This window comes from Podarcis vaucheri (genome assembly GCF_965113315.1).
Source record: "Podarcis vaucheri genome assembly, chromosome: 6".
Classification (NCBI taxonomy): Eukaryota; Metazoa; Chordata; class Lepidosauria; order Squamata; family Lacertidae; genus Podarcis; species Podarcis vaucheri.
In genome coordinates, this window is record NC_138764.1 from 94,607,934 (window position 1) to 94,629,537 (window position 21,604).

Genomic DNA, 21,604 nt, shown 5'->3' on the forward strand with positions numbered 1-21,604 from the left:
ATGTCACATAGAGGAGGGAGAAAGGTTGTTTTCTGCTGCTCCAGAGAAGCGGACACGGAGCAATGGATCCAAACTACAAGAAAGAAGATTCCACCTAAACATTAGGAAGAACTTCCGGACAGTAAGAGCTGTTCGACAGTGGAATTTGCTGCCAAGGAGTGTGGTGGAGTCTCCTACTTTGGAGGTCTTTAAGCAGAGGCTTGACAACCATATGTCAGGAGTGCTCTGATGGTGTTTCCTGCTTGGCAGGGGGTTGGACTTGATGGCCCTTGTGGTCTCTTCCAACTCTATGATTCTATGAGGTCAGGTAAGTGCCACCTCCTCAACATACCATCTGTTACTGCTCTGTCCTACATCACTGGTGCTGAGAGAATGAGATGAGGGATGGGGAACACCTCCACCACCATAGGGTCTAAATGCCATATTTATACAGAATTACGGTCCTGTGCAAATTACACCATGGAGCAAAAACATTTGAATTTACCCAAGGCCATGGACCTCAAAACTCATCTTTAAAGGCGGTCTCAGTTGTGGCCACACAACATGCATGGGGAAAACAATTGAATAAAGCTAATAGGTATCTTAGCAGCAGAATCAATCCAAAGTTTCTGGTGGCTAATTGTGGTCATTTCAGGAAAGCTGGATTCTAACTTGGTCATTCAGACCACGGGCCTTACATTTTGCACATGCATCTTTCCTCTTTGGAAAGTTTGCATGGCTTTGGAGTTAATGAATTCACACCAATATCATCTCGGACATATGGAGAGTGATGATGTTTTCATATCTTAACGTTTTCAAGGAGACCTCGGCTTTCAGACTTCTGGTCAAAGCTACAGACCATGGGAATCCACGGCTGTCATCAACAGCAACCATTAATATTGCTGTGGAAGATTCAAACAACAACGCACCACTGCTTGCTAAAGGAACTGTAAGGACATATTGCTTGAGGGCTATTGTCAGGGTGGGAGAGAGTTTTCCAGGTCCCAGTTATGAAGTCAAACGGTTTGCCTTTTTAAGGGCATACTTTAAGGCATTATTTCCCGTCAGTGCTGACAGCTCTGCAGGTATACAGCCTAATCAGAATGCTACTGCAAATTCTACAAAAATGTAAATTATTTGGACTCTCTTTTATTGTTTGAATCAGATTCACCCTGGTTCTTGGATATGCTTAAGTCATGCCCAGCTTTTCCCTGACCTCTAGGATAGGGCTCTGTCATTACTGAGTCTATTTTTGTATGCTGCTTGGAGAATCTAAAATATGAAGAAGATTGGAAATGCTTCAAAATAAGTAAAAAACATGCAAATGACAAACTCTGTACAGGGGTCAGTGGCATGTATACAAACCCTGCTTCTGGAGTCATTCTGCATGTCACTGCCCATGCACTGACTTTCCCTAGTGTTGTGCCAGGAATTCAAGAGTAGAACTCTCTGCATAATTGAGGACCACACTTTATCAATGCAACTGCACAGTCCAATCCTGGGGGCAGATTCAATTAAATAGTTGCACTAGCAGGAACAACAACAAAAAAATTATTTATACCCTGCCCTTCTGGCTAGGTTTCACCAGCCACTCTGGGCAGCTCCCCAAAGAATATTAAAACCACGATAAAACATCAAACATTAAAAACTTCCCTAAACAAGGCTGCCTTCAGATGTCTTCTAAAAGTCAGTTATTTCCTTGACATCTGATGGGAAGGCGCCACTACCAAAAAGGCCCTCTGCCTGGTTCCCTGTAACCTCACTTCTCACAGTGAGGGAACCACCAGAAGGCCCTCAGAGCTGGACATCAGTGTCCGGGCTGAGCGATGGGGGTGGAGACTCAGTATAACATGTCCCACTTCTGCAGTGGGGTTTTCCCCCTGTCTCCACTTCCTACGCCTCAAAACAGCGCACAGTGGGAAGATAGGCAAGCAGGATTTCCTTGTGCTTATAGAGGAATCTCCTTAGCAGTCCACTCCACCCTGGGTTATGTATCTTGGTCACATTGCAGTGTGACAGAAAATGGAAGGAAATGTTTGGAGCTGTCTTTTGTTCACTGAGATGGCCTATCTGTGTCTTCCAAGCATTATCTGAACATCCCAGAAGGCAAAACAGAACATGGCATCCTTCGCCTCCAGGTGGAAGATAAAGATTCTCCCAAGACACCTGCTTGGAGAGCCAAGTATAAGATATTGGGAGGAGATGATACAGAGAACTTCAGCATTGAGACGGATCCTGATACCAATGAAGGGGTTTTAAGCATCATAAAGGTAATGTAGATGAACAAAGCTATTGACAGGGTTTGAAAAATTGTTCCAAGCCTAGAACTTTTATCAAGATTTGGGTAGCAGCACGTTATCATTTACAACCCCCCCACCCCACCCCACCCCACTGGTTCTTGTGTATAGTTAGTCAGAATTTACTAATGGGAGATTGTGATTTTGTGGTTGATCTGCATCTTTTATTTTCAGCCTTTGGTTTACGACAAACATAACAAGAGGAGACTCGTGATTTCTGTGGAAAACGAAGAGCCCTTCTTTTTCTGTGAAGGCGGTCAGATGCGGAGTTCTCCAGGCAACCAGGAAGCATATGTGAACATAAATATCATTGATGAGAATGATGCTCCTAAGTTCCATCCTCCTGCTCTTGTTCTTTGGAAAGAGGAAGGGATTACCCCTGGGAACACGATTGCACATTACATAGCCAAGGACCCAGACACAACACCACACATCATAAGGTGGGGAAGATCTGCTGGTCATTCTTGTACGCATGTCCCAAATGATTGGGTCTTCCAAAGGAGCTTGCTTTAGGGTTCCATTTCAGTGAGAGTGAGGAGGAATAGATTCAAGAACCCAAGAGTACAGGGAGTCATTGAACATTACACTTTGCCCAATCAAGTGTCCCATGACCGCCATTTTGCCAAGTGTGGTGTAGTGGTTAAGAACAGTAGACTCGTAATCTGGTGAACCGGGTTCGCGTCTCCGCTCCTCCACATACAGCTGCTGGGTGACCTTGGGCCAGTCACACTTCTCTGAAGTCTCTCAGCCCCATTCACCTCACAGAGTGTTTGTTGTGGGGTGGAGGAAGGGAAAGGAGATTGTTAGCTGCTTTGAGACTCCCTAGAGTAGTGATAAAGTGGGATATCAAATCCAAACTCTTATTCTTCTTCCTTTAAGCATGAGTAGTCTACCTGTTTGAGTGCTGTGTCAAAACCTTTCTTCCGATTTTTCAAATGTTTCATTCCCCTGTGAAATTTGCTTCTCTTTTCCTGCTTCATTCATGGAGCACTTTAAAAATGTCCTTAACATTAAAAATAAATAAATTTGGACCTTACATTACTGTTGCAAGTTGACCGTGGGTAGTGTGTATGTGGTCACCATGCTCCCAAATTTAAAGTATCTTTGCAGAACAGTATACTTACCTGGCTGCTCATGCTTCCTAAACTGAAAAGAAGTCTCATGGGTGGAGTTACAACATGGGAGCATCAGCATCAGGATGTCTTCCCCTGGGGCAGGCACAGGCAAACTTTGGCCCTCCAGATGTTTGGGACTGTTTGGGCAATTCCCATCATCCCTGACCACTGGTCCTGTTAGCTAGGGATGATGGGAATTGTAGTCCCAAACATCTGGAGGGCTGGAGTTTGCCTATGCCTGCCCTAGGGTATTATAGGAGTGGGAGATACTGGGGGAGAATGGTTACCACGTTACTGAGATTGTTGCACACCCTGATTTTTGTTTCTGTAGCAATTGCAGTGCTTTTACTGTCAAAGAAGTTTTCTTTTTAAGAAAATGGTAAACTGCTGTCTGGTGCATGGAAGACAGCCTCCCTGCCTTCCATCTCAGCTGTGGAAACCCAGGAAGGCTGCAGAATGCAGACTACTGGAGAATGGATGCATTTTCTTTCCACGGCTGTTTGTTTTTCACCTAATACTATGCCATTCATCTTGCTGTCTGCTATTTAACATAGTTTACACAATTAATTCTGCCCTATTATTTACTTATTTAATTTGTATATCGCCCATCACCCAAAGATCATAGGGCAGTTCACAACATAGAAATACAAAATGGGGACTTGCTTACTTCACAAATTTAACATACCGTATTTTTCGCTCTATAAGATGCACCAGACCACAAGACACACCTAGTTTTTGGAGGAGGAAAACAAGAAAAAATATATTCTGAATCTCAGAAGCTAGAACAGCAAGAGGGATCGCTGCGCAGTGAAAGCAGCAATCCCTCTTGCTGCTCTGGCTTCTGAGATAGCTGCGCAGCCTGCATTCGCTCCATAAGACGCACACATATTCCCCCTTACTTTTTAGGAAGGAACAAGTGAGTCTTATAGAGCAAAAAATACGGTAATTTGTAACATTTTCACGCCATACATTTCAATGTAAATGAAATGTCAAAACCATACAAATAAACCCCACCACAAATTATGTATTGGCTGTAAAATTAGATAAAGACCCCCAAGAATTATGTGATCAAATAGCCACTGTATTTGCAAGATTAAGTTCTGCGCTGGACCTGGGACAAAAACGCGAGTGGCGGCAATTTTTGCTACTGCTTCAGGCTGAATTCCCTGACACCCCTACTCTCAAAACCCTAGAGCCATTTTGGAAGTAATGTAAATGCAACCAAAGCCTTCCACTCCCCCATGAAAATTTTACAGAAACTCTTCTTTCCACCTGACTTTTATGAGTGCAGTTTCTTTTTCTTTTCACTGTTGGAGAATGGTTGGAAAATGAAGTGGAAGGAAATGTTCAGCACAGCACAGCACTAAGTATACCCTTGATTTCCAATCTCTTGGAGGGTGGGAAAGCAAACCTTGCATGATAGCTACTCTGGAGCCTTCCTTCATCGCTCATTTAAAAATAAAACCTTTGATTTCCTCTTTAAGGTACAAAATAGCTTCTGACCCAGGTGGCTGGGTGACTGTTGACGAACACTCGGGGACCGTGACAAATGTGAAAACACTAGATAGAGAATCTCCCCACGTGAACAACAGCGTATACACCATTGTGATTCACGCCATTGATGACGGTAAGCATCTTCTCAAACAATAATGGTGCAAGATGCAAAGTGTCCCAAGGCAGCTCTGGTTTAGCACCTAACACTCAGCTTTGAATATTTCCGGGCAGAAAATGAAAGCAACAGAATTATCCTGTGATGTCTAAAAATATGTTGAGAAGCTGTCTTAGAAATGCTTCCCAGTCATAGAGCCGTTTCTTGGGCCCCAGTGTAAACTCTGACCTAGATGATCCTTTCTTGAGAGTTTGCAAAACAGGTCCAGCTTGAATGATGTGGATGACCTGACATTTGCAACAGAGAAATACAGTGTGGGAAGTGTTTGCTCAGGAGGTCAGATGCCGAAAGCCAGTGGGTGAAATCCATTTCTCATTCTGTGCGTTCCTTCCTGCTCTGCAATATTTGCTCTCTCTCTCTTTTTTAGCATTGTGCTCATTTGTTCCCCCTATTAGGTGTTCCACCACAAACTGGCACAGGCACTATCCAACTTCACCTCTCTGACCTCAATGACAACGCTCCCATGTTAGTTACATCTTTGCTGGTGGTCTGCAGCGGAAAAGCGAAAGGCCCATTCCTTGTAAAAGCAGAAGACAAAGACTCTGATCTCTACGCAGAGCCCTTTACATTCCAGCTAGTAGAGACCAATGGGAATGTGCAAGACTCTTGGAAACTGGGGCAGAACTTTGGTAAGCTACCCTCCTACTGTGACGTAGGGATTTTCCATGTTCTGCCCTGTACAGTGGCACCTTGATTCTCGAACGGCTTAGTTGTCGAACAAATCGGCTCCCAAACGCTGCAAACCCGGAATTAAGTGTTTCAGTTTGTGAATGTTTTTCGGAAAACGAACATCCGACGTGGCTTCCACTTGAGTGCAGGAAGCTCCCGCAGCCAATCAGAATCCGTGCCTTGGTTTTTGAATGGTTTAGGTACCACTGTACTCTTAACATGCAAAACTCTATAGTATCTCTGTCAGGGGATGATTAGCTGCTTGTGCTTAAAATAGTGCCCCTTCAGAGTTTGTGCGACCCCACAAACCTCTGTGTGTGACAGAGCTCCTCAGACATGTCTGCTCTAGTCACTTGTAGAGTCCGACAGTGGCTGTCTGCGGAAGCGCTTCCAGCAAAGAAGTTCCTTAACGGAAACGCGTCTCCTGGACTCACGACGTGACAGCTTCCGGCGAAGCATAGGTCTCCCTGCAGTTGCTTCTGACACCTCCCCGCTATTTTCGCTCGAAGTGTCTCTCACCCCTTTCTCTCCCCTTCTGCTTCCTGCCTGGGCTGCTGCGTCTCTCTCAGCATTACTGAGATCCTCCTCCAGAGACCCCGCGCTCCCCCTGCTGGTCCCTGCTTTGGGTGTTGATTCTCTCCCAGTCTCTGGGAGCCCTACCACTTCCCTTTCCTCCGATGTCAGTTCCCTGACATCCACCTCCCCTCCAGGGCCCCCCTCTCCCCCGCCCCTACTCTCTCCTCTGGGCGGTGAGGAGCTGAAACCCCTAAAAGAATCCTCTTCATCTTCCGACGTCTCGAACATTTCCCTCCATCGGTCTTCGTTCCGACTCGCTGAATCCTCCTCCACCTCGGAATCAGCGAACCCCTCCAACTCTTCTTCTTCGTCGGTGGTGGCGAAGTATTCCCTCCGGAACCTCGCCACTGGCTGGGGTTTCCGAGGGAATCTCTGATGAAAAGTTTCAATCAAAACCTCGTCATCTACATCCTCTGCCCTGACCCAGGTGTTTTCCGACTCCGGCTCCCCTTCCCACATTACCAAATACTCTACTTGCTCTCCCCTCCACCTGGAATCGAGAATCTCCGCTACATGGTAGCTGTGTTCTTTTTCCTCCATAGCTGGTCCCCTATTGACCCTCCCCTCTCTGTCCCCTATATACGGTGACAGCAATGATCTGTGGAACACTGGGTGCAACTTCATGTGGTTAGGTAACCGGAGTCTGAAAGCCACTGGGTTGACCTGTTGCGTGACTTCAAATGGGCCCAGCCTTTTGGGTCTTAACTTCTTACAACCTCCTTTAAATGGTAACCCTTGGGTGGACAACCACACCTGGTCCCCCACCCTAATGCTTTCTCCTTCCCTTCTGGTTTTGTCTGCCTGCCTCTTATATTCCTCCTTCGCCCTGTTTAAATTAAGTTGGAGCTGGCGATGGATCGCTTCCATTTCTTCAACGAACTGTTCTGCGGCTGGAACGCTCCAGTTCTCCCCCTCCCCCCCTGGGAAGGCTCGGGGATGACACCCGTGATTGGCCAAAAAAGGGCTCATTCCCGTGGACACGTTCTCCGCATTGTTATAGGCAAATTCTGCCAACGCCAGCTTCTCCACCCAATCATTCTCTCTGTCATTCACATAACACCTCAAATATTGCTGGAGGACACCATTAGCTCTTTCCGCCTGCCCGTTGGTTTCTGGATGGCGGGCAGTGGAAAAATTCACCTCTACATGCAATAAGCTCATGAGCTTCCTCCAGAACCTGGAAGTAAATTGTTTCCCTCGGTCCGAAACCACCCTCAAGGGGGCACCATGCAATCTAAACACATTTTCCACAAACAATTTAGCGGTTTCTTCTGCTGTGACCGCATGTGAGCAGGCTATAAAGTGGGCCATCTTGGTTAACAGGTCTACCACAACCATAATGGCTGTCTTCCCTTTGGACCTGGGCAGATCAGTCATAAAATCTATTGCCACTGCCTCCCATGGTCTTTCCGGCGTGGGTAGTGGTTCTAATAAACCTGCCGGTGCCCGCCTCTCCCCCTTGGCTCGTTGACATCGGTCACACCCTCTCACATACTCCCGCACATCTTCCCTGACCTTGGGCCACCAGAATTCCCTGGTAACCAGCCACATGGTTTTGTGTTGCCCAAAATGCCCTGCTGTGGGGCTATCATGCAGTTGCTTGAGTACCTTTTCCCTCAATTCTCCTTCAGGTACGTATAACGCTCCCTTGTAGTACAACGCCCCGTTTCTCTCCTCAAAACCCCCGGGTTTGTCTCCCTCCCTCCTGAGACCCCTGAGTTTGTCCTGGGCATATTCATCCTGCACCGTTCCCTCTATCAGTTCCCTTAGCCCCACCAATGCCGCCCCGCACACCCAGCGATCCTCGGGAATGACATGGGTCTCTTCGGGTGCACCCTCTCCCTCCAAATATTCAGGTTTGCGTGAGAGAGCGTCCGCCCTAACGTTCTCCTGGCCTGGTACGTAACAAATCTCAAAGTTAAATTTGGAGAACTCCTGGGCCCATCTCAACTGCCGTTGGTTGAGCACTCGCGCAGTTCTCCAATACTCTAGATTCTTATGGTCCGTGCGTACTTGCACCTTCTGTTGTGCACCAATTAGTAGGTGCCTCCATCTCCGGAAGGCCTCATAAATCGCAAGAAGTTCCCGGTCGTACACCGTGTAGTTTCTCTCAGATTTGTTCAGCTTTCGCGAAAAGAAGGCACACGGTCGCCACTCGGACCCCTCCTTCCCCGGCTGCAGAAGAAGCACCGCCCCTATGGCTCTGTCAGAAGCGTCTGTTTCGACCCTCAGCTTTTTTTGTAAATCCACATGTAGAAGTTGTTCGTCAGAGGCGAAGGCCTTTTTCAGTTCCTCAAACGCTCGCTCCGCCTCCCCCGTCCAAACAAACTTCTTTTTGCTGCTGAGACAGTCCGTGATGGGCGCCGTCAGGTGAGCGAAGTTTCGGATGAACTTACGATAAAAGTTTCCAAACCCTAGGAACCTCTGCACATCCTTCTTAGTCTTGGGGGTTTTCCATTCCAGCACCGCTTGAACCTTGCCGGGGTCCATGGCCAACCCCTTGTCTGACAAGCGGTACCCCAGGAATTCCACCTCCTTGGTATGAAACTGACACTTCTCCAGTTTCACCCACAGTCTGTTGGCTTGCAGCCTGCTCAACACTTCTCTGACGTCTCTCACATGTTGCTCCTCATTCTCCGAATACACCAACACGTCATCTAAGAAGGCCACGCAATTCTTGTAGAGCAAAGGCCCCAGTACATGGTTCATAAAGGCTTGAAAACACGCGGAGCCTGCTTGTAATCCAAAAGGCATAACGAGATATTCAAATGCCCCCAAAGGGGTGAACATGGTGGTCTTCCATTCATCCCCTTTCCTTATACGTATCAGGTTGTACGCCCCCCTTAGGTCCAGCTTTGTAAAAATCTTTCCTTTTCGCACCCTGGTCAAAATATCATCAATCCTGGGCATAGGAAAAGCCACCGGCTCTGTCACTGCATTTAGGGCCCGAAAGTCACATACCAGTCTCGGCTTGTCCGTGTTCTTTTTATCCACAAAAAACACTGGGCTACCCCCCGCTGCCTTGGACTCTCTGATGAAGCCTCTCTTCAGGTTCTTGTCAATGAACGCTCGCAACTCCTGCATCTCCCTGTCTGACATGGCATACAACCTGCCTACAGGAAGCTGTGCTCCAGGGAGTAAATTGATCTGGCAATCAAAGGGCCTATGCGGGGGTAGTTGGTCAGCTTCCTTCTCGCTGAACACGTCGCTGAGATCAGCATACTGTGATGGCACCTTCCCCTTCTCCATCACTTCCGTCCCTGCTAGGGTGGCTTGGGCCCCTGCTGACCCCTTTTCCCCCCTGCAGTGTTCTAAGCAATGTGCGGAACCGAAGGAAACCACTCTTTGATGCCAGCCCACCAGCGGATCATGTAGGGCTAGCCAGCTCATTCCCAAAATAATGGGAGCGCCTCCCAAGGTGGCCACATTAAACGCTATCAGTTCTGTGTGCCTTGCCACCCTCATTATCATTGGGATGGTCTGCAAGCTGACGCCTCCTCCCAACAGTTCTCTGCCATCGATCGTGGTCACCTGCAGGGGGTTGCTTAAGGGGATAGTCTGTATCTGGTGTTCAGCCGCAAACTCCTTGCTCATAAAATTGCAGGAGCTGCCTGAGTCCAACAGCGCCTTTATTTTTAGGGGGTGTCCATTTTGCAACTCTAGCGACACTTCAATCACTAGAGCAGGTCGAGGAGCTTCTGGCACTGGCACTTGGGAAAGGGGCACTTTCACTGCTCTTTGGCCTGGCTGCAGTGCCCTGCTGGCAACCAGGCGTTGGCTTTTACCTGCTCCGTTTCTCCCTGCTCTTCCCCCTCAACAGTTCCCACCATCCCTTGCCATTCCTTCCTCTGGGGGCAGACTCTGGCAAAGTGGCCTGGCTGTTGGCAGAGATAGCATTTCCGGGGTCCCTTTCCCTCCTTCTTCGCCCCCTCACTGGGCTTTGAAACTGCGCGCGCGCGGGCTGTTCCGATTTCCATCGGCTCTGCCGGCGGGAAAGCTGGCTCAGGAATGTCTGGAATGCGTAACTCCTTCCAACGTTCCCCTCTCCCTTCCCGCCTCTCCAAGGCTCTTGCCTCCTGGCGCGCTCCAATGGTCAGCGCAGATTTGGTCAGCTGATCCATAGACACCGCCCTGGGGCTCCTGGCCAGCTCGTCTTTCACAGCTGAAGAAAGACCTTCTTCAAATAGCATCTGAATGGGTGCTGCCGATAAATCCCACCCCAATCTGTGAATCAGCATGGTAAATTCAGTCCAGTACTCACGGACAGATCTGCTTCCCTGCTTGCAAGCCATTAGCTGTCTGCGCACTACCCCCTCCTCAATATCGCTGGAGAACATGATATCCATTGCACGAAAGAATTTCATAGTGTCCTTCAGGATATCGTTGTGCGTTGCCATCAGGGGTCGAACCCAATCTCGCGCTCCCTTCTCAAGATGCCCAATTACGAAAGCAACTCGGGATTCCTCATCAGGGAACTCATCAAACTGCACATTCAGGGCATATTGCATTTCAGTCCTAAAGGCATGGTAATCCTTGGGGTCCCCCCCAAACTTCTGCACTAATCCTGGTACCTTTCTGGGGAACTGAGTGGTTCTCCCCTTCTTGTCTGCATCTTGAGCCCTCCTCTCCTCGAGCCTCGCCGTCTGCAGCGCAAGTTGGACCTCCAATGCTCGGTATCTGTCTTCCAAGCTTGGACCAGCTCCACCCCCTGCGGCTCCGGCTCCTGCTGGGTCGCTCATGATGCCTTCTCCTGCACAGGCAGCGTACAGAGACTGTCGGACTGCTGTCAGGGGATGATTAGCTGCTTGTGCTTAAAATAGTGCCCCTTCAGAGTTTGTGCGACCCCACAAACCTCTGTGTGTGACAGAGCTCCTCAGACATGTCTGCTCTAGTCACTTGTAGAGTCCGACAGTGGCTGTCTGCGGAAGCGCTTCCAGCAAAGAAGTTCCTTAACGGAAACGCGTCTCCTGGACTCACGACGTGACAGCTTCCGGCGAAGCATAGGTCTCCCTGCAGTTGCTTCTGACACCTCCCCGCTATTTTCGCTCGAAGTGTCTCTCACCCCTTTCTCTCCCCTTCTGCTTCCTGCCTGGGCTGCTGCGTCTCTCTCAGCATTACTGAGATCCTCCTCCAGAGACCCCGCGCTCCCCCTGCTGGTCCCTGCTTTGGCTGTTGATTCTCTCCCAGTCTCTGGGAGCCCTACCACTTCCCTTTCCTCCGATGTCAGTTCCCTGACAATCTCATATACTAAATTATGCAAATTGCATTGTCATTACATTATTCCACCCCATTCATTTCAGTGCAAGGAAAACTCAGTGCAAATGGGGTTTTGTCTTGTACTGTATATGATTTTGATATTCTGTACATCGCTTTGACAGTCTTCAGACTAATAAAGCTATAGGAGACATTTCTTAAACAAACAGAGTTCAGGTAGGGGAGGAGACAAAAGTTTCTGGCCTTTCAGCAGGGCTAATGGGGCTGCAGGACATCTCCATCTCCTCTTCGACTATAAGCCTGATAGAATGGCAGGTGCTGTTAGATGTGGATTTTGACCTCCATGCTCTGGCCTGTTGTCTGCAGCTTTTCCTGACACCACAGGTTGTCTTGTAAGTACCATCTTTGTACTCGGAAATAAGTAGGGCTATTTTATCCAGCCCACAGCTTTATGGGATTTTCAATGGAGGTGGTTCAAAGTTGATTTATGTAGCTTTGAAAGGGGAGGGAGGTTTAAAAGTTTACCCGGCAGCTCCCAGAGTCTTTTACTAATAAAAGTTGGCAGATATTTTCATAGTTTGAGCCTTTTTATCAGGGTAATTTGATCATTAGAGCTCCTACTCACGCAGCAGAGACTCAAGTTGAGACTTGACCCGGCGCCACAGGTTAATAAACTACCTATAAATGATAAGAGAAAGCATTTCTTCTGAAGTTTTCAAAGAAGGCTGGACAGCTAACCAAAGAATTGCCTAGAGGATTTGCAAGCAACCATTCAATTCTTAAGAACCTAAAAATGATTTAAATCTGGTTAATAATATTTGGAAGGGTTCAGCCTTCTCATCCTTGTCTGCACCATCACTATTGTCTCATTACCAGCATGGTATTATTATAATTAGCAAAAAGAAATAATGTAAGTATTCTTCCTCTCTCCCTTTCCCCCCACTTTAGATGACTCAGTTGAGCTGTTTATGTTGAAAAGCCTCCCTTCTGGCATTTACGAAGTGCCGCTCCACATTTTCGACAGGCAGGGGTTTTATGTGGAGCAGACCCTCCATGTCGGTGTGTGTTCCTGCCGGGATGGGATCACATGTGAGCAGGAGCTGAAACTGGCTTCCATGTCAGTGGGTCTTGGAGCAGGAGCAGTCGCTGCAATCGTGGCTGGGTTCCTGTTACTGATTTGTGAGTGATGTCGTAAAATTGCTTACTGGCAGAAATAATGTACTCAGATCTTGTGCAGAGAGAATGTAAACATGTTATCCTTGTTCGTCAGTGACTGATTTTTTTAGTGGGTGCTCAATTTCAATTCAAAGTGCATGCACACGTAGATTTGTAGGGTGAGCTGCTTCTTCATGGGATTAAACCACTGAGCCTCTTGGGATTGCTGATCGGAAGGTTGGCACTTTGAATCCACCTGACGGGGTGTGCTCCCGTTGCTCCATCCCAACTTCTGCCAACCTAGCAGTCCAAGAGCACACCAGTGCAAGTAGATAAATAGGTACCGCTGCGGCAGGAAGGTAAACAGTGTTTCCGTGTGCTCTGGTTTCTGTCACGGTGTCCTGTTGCACCAGAAGCGGTTTAGTCATGCTGGCCACATGACCCAGAAAGTTGTCTGTGCACAAATGCCGGCTCCCTCAGCCTGAAAAGTGAGATGAGTGCCGCACCCCATAGTTGCCTTTGACTGAACTTAACCATCCATGGGTCCTTTTACTTTGACCTATTGAATTTATTAATTCAGGCAATTTCTATATGCTTAAGATATAAATATATCTTTAAATGGTGTACAACAAACTAACCGGTGAGGTGGAGGGGATCCTAGGATGGATTTTCCCTCCCACTCATCCAAAAAAAGTGTTAAAGCTCATCCTTTGTATTTCTTTTCCTTGTTATGCAGTGGGCTTAGCTCTCCTACTTTGGTGTTCCTCAACACCAGAATCGAAGAAAGGCCCTCCCTTCATTCCGTACGAAGAAGGCAACCAGACTCTGATCCACTACAATGAGGAGAGCCAACAAGCTTTGTCTCAGGTGGTAAATAATACCGCTATTCATTGTGTGGTTAGATGGAAAACAGCACAGGGCTCTTGCAGTTGTATAGAAGAGGGAGCTTCTGTAACAGTAGCTTTCAATTCAGATATTAAAGATGTAGGGGTTCTGCTGTCTTTCGCCCCTGCCCACCTTGTACTCTCTCCCTATGATGTTCCGGGGCAATGCTATTGGGATTACTGTACAATCATCATGTGAGATTCATTAAGCCGAATGGAATTTATTCCTATTGAGTTGTATAAGATGGTAGTCTTTGATTCTTTGAGACCAGAGAGCCGTGGAGACTTGGAGTGCCTTTGTAACATCTGCTTTCTTTGCATACATACTAGCAGGACATATAGGCAAGCAGGCACTCCTCCAACAGGCAGCAGATCCCCAGAGAACATTTGTGTCGACCTTTTCCAGGAAGGCACCCACAATTTTAGTAGTTCCAGCTAGATTCTTGTATTGCTCTCTGTCCATTCAGAACAGCTGCTTCACATGCAACCAACGTGTAATAATGCATTTGATTTTGACTTAATGTCCCATTTAGGATACACCCGATATGGGAGATCCTGCTACATCATCCGCAGTCTATGCACAAATTTCCAAAGAGAAAGCACAAACAATTAAGGTAACCACAGAACGCCTTGAGCTTTATTGAATGTATATTTAAAGGGCCTGTAATGGAACAGTACAGTTTCCTTGCCTGGTGTTGCCTGGAAAAATGAGAAACACTGAGAAACTAACGGCAGATCCACCCATCTCTAGCATAGTGTTCATATTGGACTAACTGGAAAGCTACCCGGGGGTCTCTGCCTTGCTGAAAGATAACTGCTCTGACCCTCAAACTCTGCTTCTTCAGCAGAAGTCTCTCCTCTTGTTGGCTATTCTTAAAGGCACTTGTGTAGGTGAGTGGGAGTCTGCATCATGAAGGGCCTCCTGATCATGTGGAAGATCCTATACAAAAGCTATTGGCTCCCCCTTGAGCCCAGCTCACAGAGGTTGGGGTGGTTCTCAGCAGGCCATTACTGCCAGAGGCAGGAATTGACCTGGAGGTCAAAGGCCTGTAGGTATCTCATAGCCTAGGATGTTGTCGAAGGCAATCACTCAGGGCTGAAATCTGCCTTGTATGTTGGGATTGAGCTCCTTCAAATTGTCCTTATACAGTGGTACCTCGGGTTAAGAACTTAATTCCTTCTGGAGGTCTGTTCTTAACCTGAAACTGTTCTTAACCTGCACCACCACTTTAGCTCATGGGGCCTCCTGCTGCCGCTGCGCCACCGCTATGCGATTTCTGTTCTCATCCTGAAGCAACGTTCTTAACCCGAGGTACTAGTTCTGGGTTAGCAGAGTCTGTAACCCGAAGCGTCTGTAACCCGAGGTACCACTGTATATGCTTGTTTATTTATTGTCCGATGCTTTTAATGCCTTGATAACGGCTTGCATCCCATGCTGAAACAGCAGGGCTTTGCTGGCACACAGGGCCGTCTTAAGCATATCCGGCGCCGTGGTGCAAAGATCCCTCCAATGCCCCCCCCATTTCCCATAGTTGCTGACCTTTTTTAGGGAGGACGGCACTGCCAGCGCCCAGCTTTGCTGGAGGGCAGCTCCTCTGGCGGGGAAGAGGTGGAGGCTAGATGCAGCGGCTCCTGGCTCAGCTGGTCGCTTTGTGCCATTGTGGCCATGGCAGGCAGAGGCTCCAGGCGCGGTGTTGCTTTGGCATGGCGAGGGTGGCGAGCTGATGTGGCCAGCGAGAGCCTCTTGACTGGCACCCTCCAGAACATGGCTCCCTGCACCACTAGCCTCTATGGGTAAGACGTCCCTGCTGGCACAAATGGAGTTTTCTTTCCTTTCTTTCCCCCATGTGCCTCAAAAATCTACTCTGGAAGGTCTCCAACCACCTGAAGCTGATTTTGAGGGTGGAGTGGAGGAGGCGGGAGAAGGAGGGAAATTGAGTCCATTGCACATGTGGAAGTCTTGTTATGTCAGCAGAGCTAGAGCGCTGGATAGGGGCCAGTCATTTGTTTCGGCATTTTATTTCTTAGAAGCCAACTGGAGCAAGCACCTCACATTCACGGACATCCAGTCAAGTACACTATGAACAAAACCTACTTGTGAGTAATATGTGTACGAAACCACAGTTGCTTCAGGTATAAAAAAATGTATGATGGTATGCAGTAGTTCACGGGTGCTAGATTTTGTTGTTGCTTTCAGTTTGCAATCATTTATCATCATCATCATTTTATTTGTATGTTGCCTTTCCATAGTTACAACCATGGGTAGGCAAACTAAGGCCCGGGGGCTGGATCCGGCCCAATTGCCTTCTAAATCCGGCCCGCGGACGGTCTGGGAATGAGTGTGTTTTTATATAAGTAGAATGTGCCCTTTTATTTAAAATGCATCTCTGGGTTATTTTGGGGGGGGGGGCTGCCTGGTGTTTTTACATGCGTAGAATGTGTGCTTTTATTTAAAATGCATCTCTGGGTTATTTGTGGGGCATAGGAATTTGTTCATTATTATTTTTTCAAAATATAGTCCAGCCCCCCACAAGGCCTGAGGCACAGTGGCCCCCTGCTGAAAAAGTTTGCTGACCCCTGGTTAAAACAATGCTCAAGGCATGAGAAGATTTACATAATTACCAACATAACAAAAGTAACCAACAATAAATGCAACACATCAGAAAGTACACAACCAAATGGAAAACAATTTCCACATAATTCATAAAATCTAAAATTAAGAATACATCATTAATATCAATCACAATTTAAAATGACATAGATAAAAAATAAAAGCAATTTAAAAAACAAAAACAGAGCCCTCTCTGCCCAGCAGCAGCAGCAGAACTCCTTTGTGGAGCCTGTCAGGCCCTGCCCCAAGCCAGGTGGAGAGAACCAGGACAGGGCCATGATAAGTTGTGGGTGAACATAAAAAACGACACAGCGATTCTTCAAACAGCTCTTGTTTATTCACAGGCCAGAACAGAACTGAACTGAAGGGTTCAGCCAACCTGCTTATATAGAGCTCCACTACAATGCACCAGTAACAATTTTCTGTAACTATCCAATCACTTAGCGTCACTTTCAATTCCTTATTTGCATATGTGGACCTGAGTGAAAACTATCTACCGTATCCCCCTGCTGGCCCAGGGTGAGAACTTCAGTACATAACAGCCCTTCAGGCTCCCAGCAGGTCAGTCCTGGGCAGCAGCAACAGTGGCAGCAGTTCTTTATTATGCCCCCAACTTTACATTGCATTTCCTTTGCATTCAAATGAATGGGGTGGAATAATTAATGACAATGTAATTTAGGGTTTTAATGTATTTAATTATGTAAATTACATAAGTTACATAATTTCACCATATTTTTGCAGAAAATAGTTATTCATTTTATCCTTATACTGCTTTATATTTTTTATGAAGGAACCTACATTAAAACATCAAAGCATTCCAAAACAAAACATTACAGGAGATCAGATTTAAAATATGAATCTAAATATAGTTAACAGGAAACAAAAATATTGCCTTAAATGTTTCACATTAAGACATTACAAAGGAAGGCCAATTATAGAACACCTTAGAAAATGAATTGCAGAAGGACATAAGCAGCACTGCATGCAATGAATATAAAAGAATACGTTGTTTGTTAATTTATCGTTCAGAATATTGCTCAAGGTGGCTGACAATAAAATGGAAATTTATCAAACTAGAGTAAAACAGATTAAGCATATTAAAATACATGATAAAAATCACACAGCACAGAGATGAAAAGCCCTTACAGCAAAGAGGAGCACTTGTCATAGCTACAAGCAGCAGAAAGGTTTGTAGCAATTGTGACTTTCTGCTCCCAGAAAATTATCAATATTCTATGACCACCACTGCAAAGTTGGAGGCAGGGATTTTGTTTTTTTTTTATAATAATTTTTATTACATTTTTTCCAAATTACATAGAGAACAAAAAAAAAAAAAAAAAAAGGACAGAGCTAAAGACAAAAAGGAAGAAAAAACAGAAAATCTCAACCATTTCGACAACTTATTTCAAATTTCCTTTGAACTTCCCCACATCTCCCACATGAGTGCATTCTTGATAATAAAATTTGCCAGCAAATTATACCCTTATTTCATGTGTTTCTTTACATTTTCAGTTGCAATTTAAGTTTAAATCTCTTATTCTCCAATTACTCTAAAAATATAACATAATATCCTTTTTGCCCGTTTAAACTTTGATTCTTTCATGAATATTGTCAGTTTCATAGATGATAAAATTTCATTGCTGGGGCTAACGTTCCCAATCATACGACGTCTTATGTTTCATACAACTTATAATACTTCTGCAGATAGTCTTTAAATTTTTTCCAGTCCTCCTCCATTGCCTCTTCTCCCATGTCTCGGATCCTTGCAGTCATCTCGGCCAGTTCCATGTAGTTCATCAATTGCGTCTGCCAGTCCTCCAGTGTGGGCAAATCTTGGGTCTTCCAGTGCTTGGCAATAAGGATTCTTGCTGCTGTTGTAGCATACATAAAAAAAGTTCTATCCTTTTTTAACACCTTCTGGCCGACAATGCCCAGAAGGAAGGCCTCTGGTTTCTTGGGGAAGGTGTACTTAAACACCTTTTTTAACTCGTTATAAATCATTTCCCAAAAGGCCTTCAATCTTGGACAAGTCCACCAGAGGTGAAAGAATGTCCCTTCAGCCTCCTTACATTTCCAACATTTATTGTCAGACAAATGGTATATCTTAGCAAGTTTGACTGGGGTCATGTACCACCGGTATACCATTTTCATAATGTTTTCTTTCAAGGCACTACATGCCGTAAATTTCATACCGGTGGTCCATAACCTTTCCCAGTCTTCGGACATAATATTGTAACCAATGTCTTGAGCCCATTTTATCATGGCTGACTTAACTGTCTCATCCTGAGTGTTCCATTTAAGCAGCAAGTTGTACATTCTCGATAATACCTTGGTCTTTGGTTCTAACAACTCTGTCTCAAGTTTCGATTTTTCCACCTGGAATCCTACCTTTTTATCTAGCTTAAAAACCTCATTAATTTGGGCATAGTGTAGCCAATTTTGCACCTTATCCTTTAGTTTTTCAAAGCTCTGCAACTTCCAATTACCTCCAATGTTTTCTATTATTTCCCAATATTTTGGCCAGTGTGCCTCCATATTGGCTGTTTTCCGAGCTTTGGCCTCTATTGGTGAAATCCACCTCGGAGTTTTACTTTCCAATAAGTCTTTGTATTTTTTCCAGACCATATATATTGCTTTCCTGACAATATGGTTTTTGAACATTCCATATGTTTTCCCCTTGTCATACCACAAATACGCATGCCAACCTAACGAATTGTTAAAGCCTTCCAGATCTAGGACATCAGTGTTTTCCAATAAGATCCAATCCTTCATCCAGCAATCCTTCATCCAGCAGAAGGCCGCAGCTTCATAATATAACCTTAAGTCCGGCAGGGCAAACCCCCCTCTCTCCTTTGCATCAGTTAATATTTTAAACTTTATTCGGGGCTTTTTGCCCTGCCAGACGAACCTAGAGATATCCCTCTGCCACAGTGCAGGGATTTTGAATTGAAATGGGCATCTGAAAGTCCCTGGCAGGCAAGGTCACCTGACAACATTGAGGCATTGGATAATTGGCTCCACACACTTGCCATACGTGGATCACAAGGGTCGGGGGAGATGATGATGATGATGATAATCATAATAATAATTTATTTATATGCCACCCTCTGTCTGAGTTTCCCCAGACACTGGGTGGCTTCCAACAAAATATGAAAATACAATAGTCTGTTAAACATTAAAAGCTTACCTAAACAGGACTGCCTTCAGATGTCTTCTAAAAGTCTGGTAGTTGTTTTTCTCTTTGACATCTGATGGGATGGCGTTCCACAGGGCGGGCACCACTACTGAGAAGGCCCTCTGCCTGGTTCCCTGTAACTTGGCTTCTTGCAGCAAGGGAACTGCCAGAATGCCCTCAGAGCTGGACCTCAGAGTCCAGGCAGAATGATGGGGTTGGAGACATTCCTTCAGGTATACTGGACTGAGGCCGTTTAGGGCTTTAAAGGTCAGCACCAACACTTTGAATTGTGCTCAGAAATGGAGAATCTGACCCACTGGGCGAAAAAGGTTCTTCACTCCTGTTCTGTTCCATCTGTCCACACACCAGAGGACAATGTGTTTTATGTGGCAGTCATGTTTGCATGCTAGTGTTCTGCAGGACTTCAGAGAGCGAGAGCGGTTTTATAGTGAACTGTCCTGAGGCTTTCTGCAGTTTGATGTCCTAATGTGTTTCAAATATTCTAATTTTAAGGAGAATGCATGGAAAGACATGGACTGCAACTGTATTTTTATAAGCTAAGCTTCATTTTCTTTTAAAGGATGACCATAGAATGACCCAAGCAAAGCTGACAGCGCCTGGTGGAAGTATCGCTTCACCCATAACCATCCCAGAATATTTCCAAATGATCCCTGGCTGGCATCAGGTTAGATAAATCACAACAGGATCCTGCCCCACCCCCTGCACTTTTTATCTCTAATAACTCAAGATGTGTCACGTTACAAAAAATTGCTGTCTGTAGATTTCATAGTTTCCCCTTATACTTGAAGTAATTCTAGATGGAATGTAAGCAAGTGGTGGCTCTAAAATTCGTTTTCTCTGCTTCAGCAGACAACCTTGCTCCCCCAAAACAGTAAGAAGCGCTGGAAGAACCCACATGACCGGATGCTGGAAACATTGGATGAAATCTTAAATCAAGTGAGGAACAGGAAGAGGTTGATTACTTCCCCTTCTCCAAGAACTATGAAATGCGTCCAGTGGAATGAGTTTCAATTATGGCTCAAATTTGCTTTTGTTAATGCAGAAGCCCAAAGATCTCCTCCTGCCACCAAATTATTTTATGTTGGGGAGGGTAGAAAAATCAATTTAGGGAGCTCCTGAATGCACAAAAGATGCTCTATTACTGAGCTGTTGTTGTCCTTCTTCCTAAATGTGCTGCAGATAACAAAGATAACCAGGGCTGGGAACCTTTGGCTCTCCAGGCCTGTTCTGAACTCCAGTTCCCATCAGCCCCAGCTACAGCATGGCCAATGGTCAGGAATGATGGGAGTTGTAATCCAGCGATGTCTAGAGGGCCACAAATTTCTCATCCATGTAGTAGAGGCAGGAAGGTGCTCTTGTTTAGCTATCTAAATGCTCTTTTGCTTACTTTCTTTCCTCAGAAACTTAACCACATCGCAGATCTAGAGGATAACGGGGTCTCTTACGCTCCTCATGTTTATGCAGAAGAAGGAATTTGGGAGAAAAGTGAATCCGTTCTCTCCCTACCAGTTGTGGATGATCATAGCCTACCTCCCGATTTCTTGGCTACTTTGGGGCCGAAGTTCACCACTCTTGACAAAATCTGCAGCAAGTGATTCCTTTAAAGCTGCCGTATGAGCAGCTGGGAATCCTCCCAGTTGAATTTGAAATGGAACTATAGCTATGCCGTTCATAAAGGGATTTTTGCCAGCATTCATTCTGCTGAATTTTTATACTTGAATAAATGGATTCTTTTATTTTGAAATAAATACCGTGTTTTTAAATTTTGATGTTGCATTGTGGGAAATGTTGTGCTTTCCATTGTCTTATCCAGAAAAATAACACGAAAGCTTAAGCTACCTTAAACTAATTGTCCTCAACTTGGTGCTGTCCTGATGTTTTGGACTACAATTTCCACCATGTGTGTTGGTTGGGACTGTTGGCTGATGGAAGCTGTAGTCTACAATGTCTGGAGGGCACCAGACATCAACTTGCCCCACCAACTTGTCTGCTCTCTGCCAGCTCTGCCTGTCACTGAAGGTCCATGTTAGTGTTGGAAAAACGCTCGGGAAGGCCACCACCTTCCCAAGACACCTTCCCAAGAGACAAGGGCGTCTCTCCGGTGGTCACCCTCTGGCTGTAAATCTTCCCCAGTCCAAAGAGACCAGTGATAAGCGACCCCTCCCTCCTGAGAGGAGCATGCTCGTCTTCTGGCATCTCACTGCAGAAGAAAAAGACAATCATAGTTTTAAAACTACTT

The 21,604-nt window shown here is 45.9% G+C and overlaps 1 protein-coding gene across 4 annotated transcripts in view; it reads left to right on the forward strand.

Moving 5' to 3' along the window:
- CDH26 (cadherin 26) overlaps positions 1 to 21,128 on the forward strand; it is a 40,736-nt gene extending 19,608 nt beyond the window's left edge. Inside the window, exons 8-19 of one of the 4 annotated variants that reach the window (XM_082225943.1) lie at positions 800 to 928; positions 2,064 to 2,249; positions 2,451 to 2,716; positions 4,876 to 5,018; positions 5,456 to 5,689; positions 12,468 to 12,698; positions 13,411 to 13,544; positions 14,092 to 14,172; positions 15,587 to 15,691; positions 19,925 to 20,029; positions 20,212 to 20,301; positions 20,766 to 21,128. In XM_082225943.1, the coding sequence (XP_082082069.1) occupies positions 800 to 928; positions 2,064 to 2,249; positions 2,451 to 2,716; positions 4,876 to 5,018; positions 5,456 to 5,689; positions 12,468 to 12,698; positions 13,411 to 13,544; positions 14,092 to 14,172; positions 15,587 to 15,691; positions 19,925 to 20,029; positions 20,212 to 20,301; positions 20,766 to 20,960 (1,899 nt within the window). In that variant the 3' untranslated portion in view covers positions 20,961 to 21,128. The remainder of the gene's footprint in view (positions 1 to 799; positions 929 to 2,063; positions 2,250 to 2,450; positions 2,717 to 4,875; positions 5,019 to 5,455; positions 5,690 to 12,467; positions 12,699 to 13,410; positions 13,545 to 14,091; positions 14,173 to 15,586; positions 15,692 to 19,924; positions 20,030 to 20,211; positions 20,302 to 20,765) is intronic. The other 3 variants (XM_082225944.1, XM_082225945.1, XM_082225946.1) reach the window with 3 other exon arrangements.
- Positions 21,129 to 21,604: the final 476 nt, after the last annotated feature.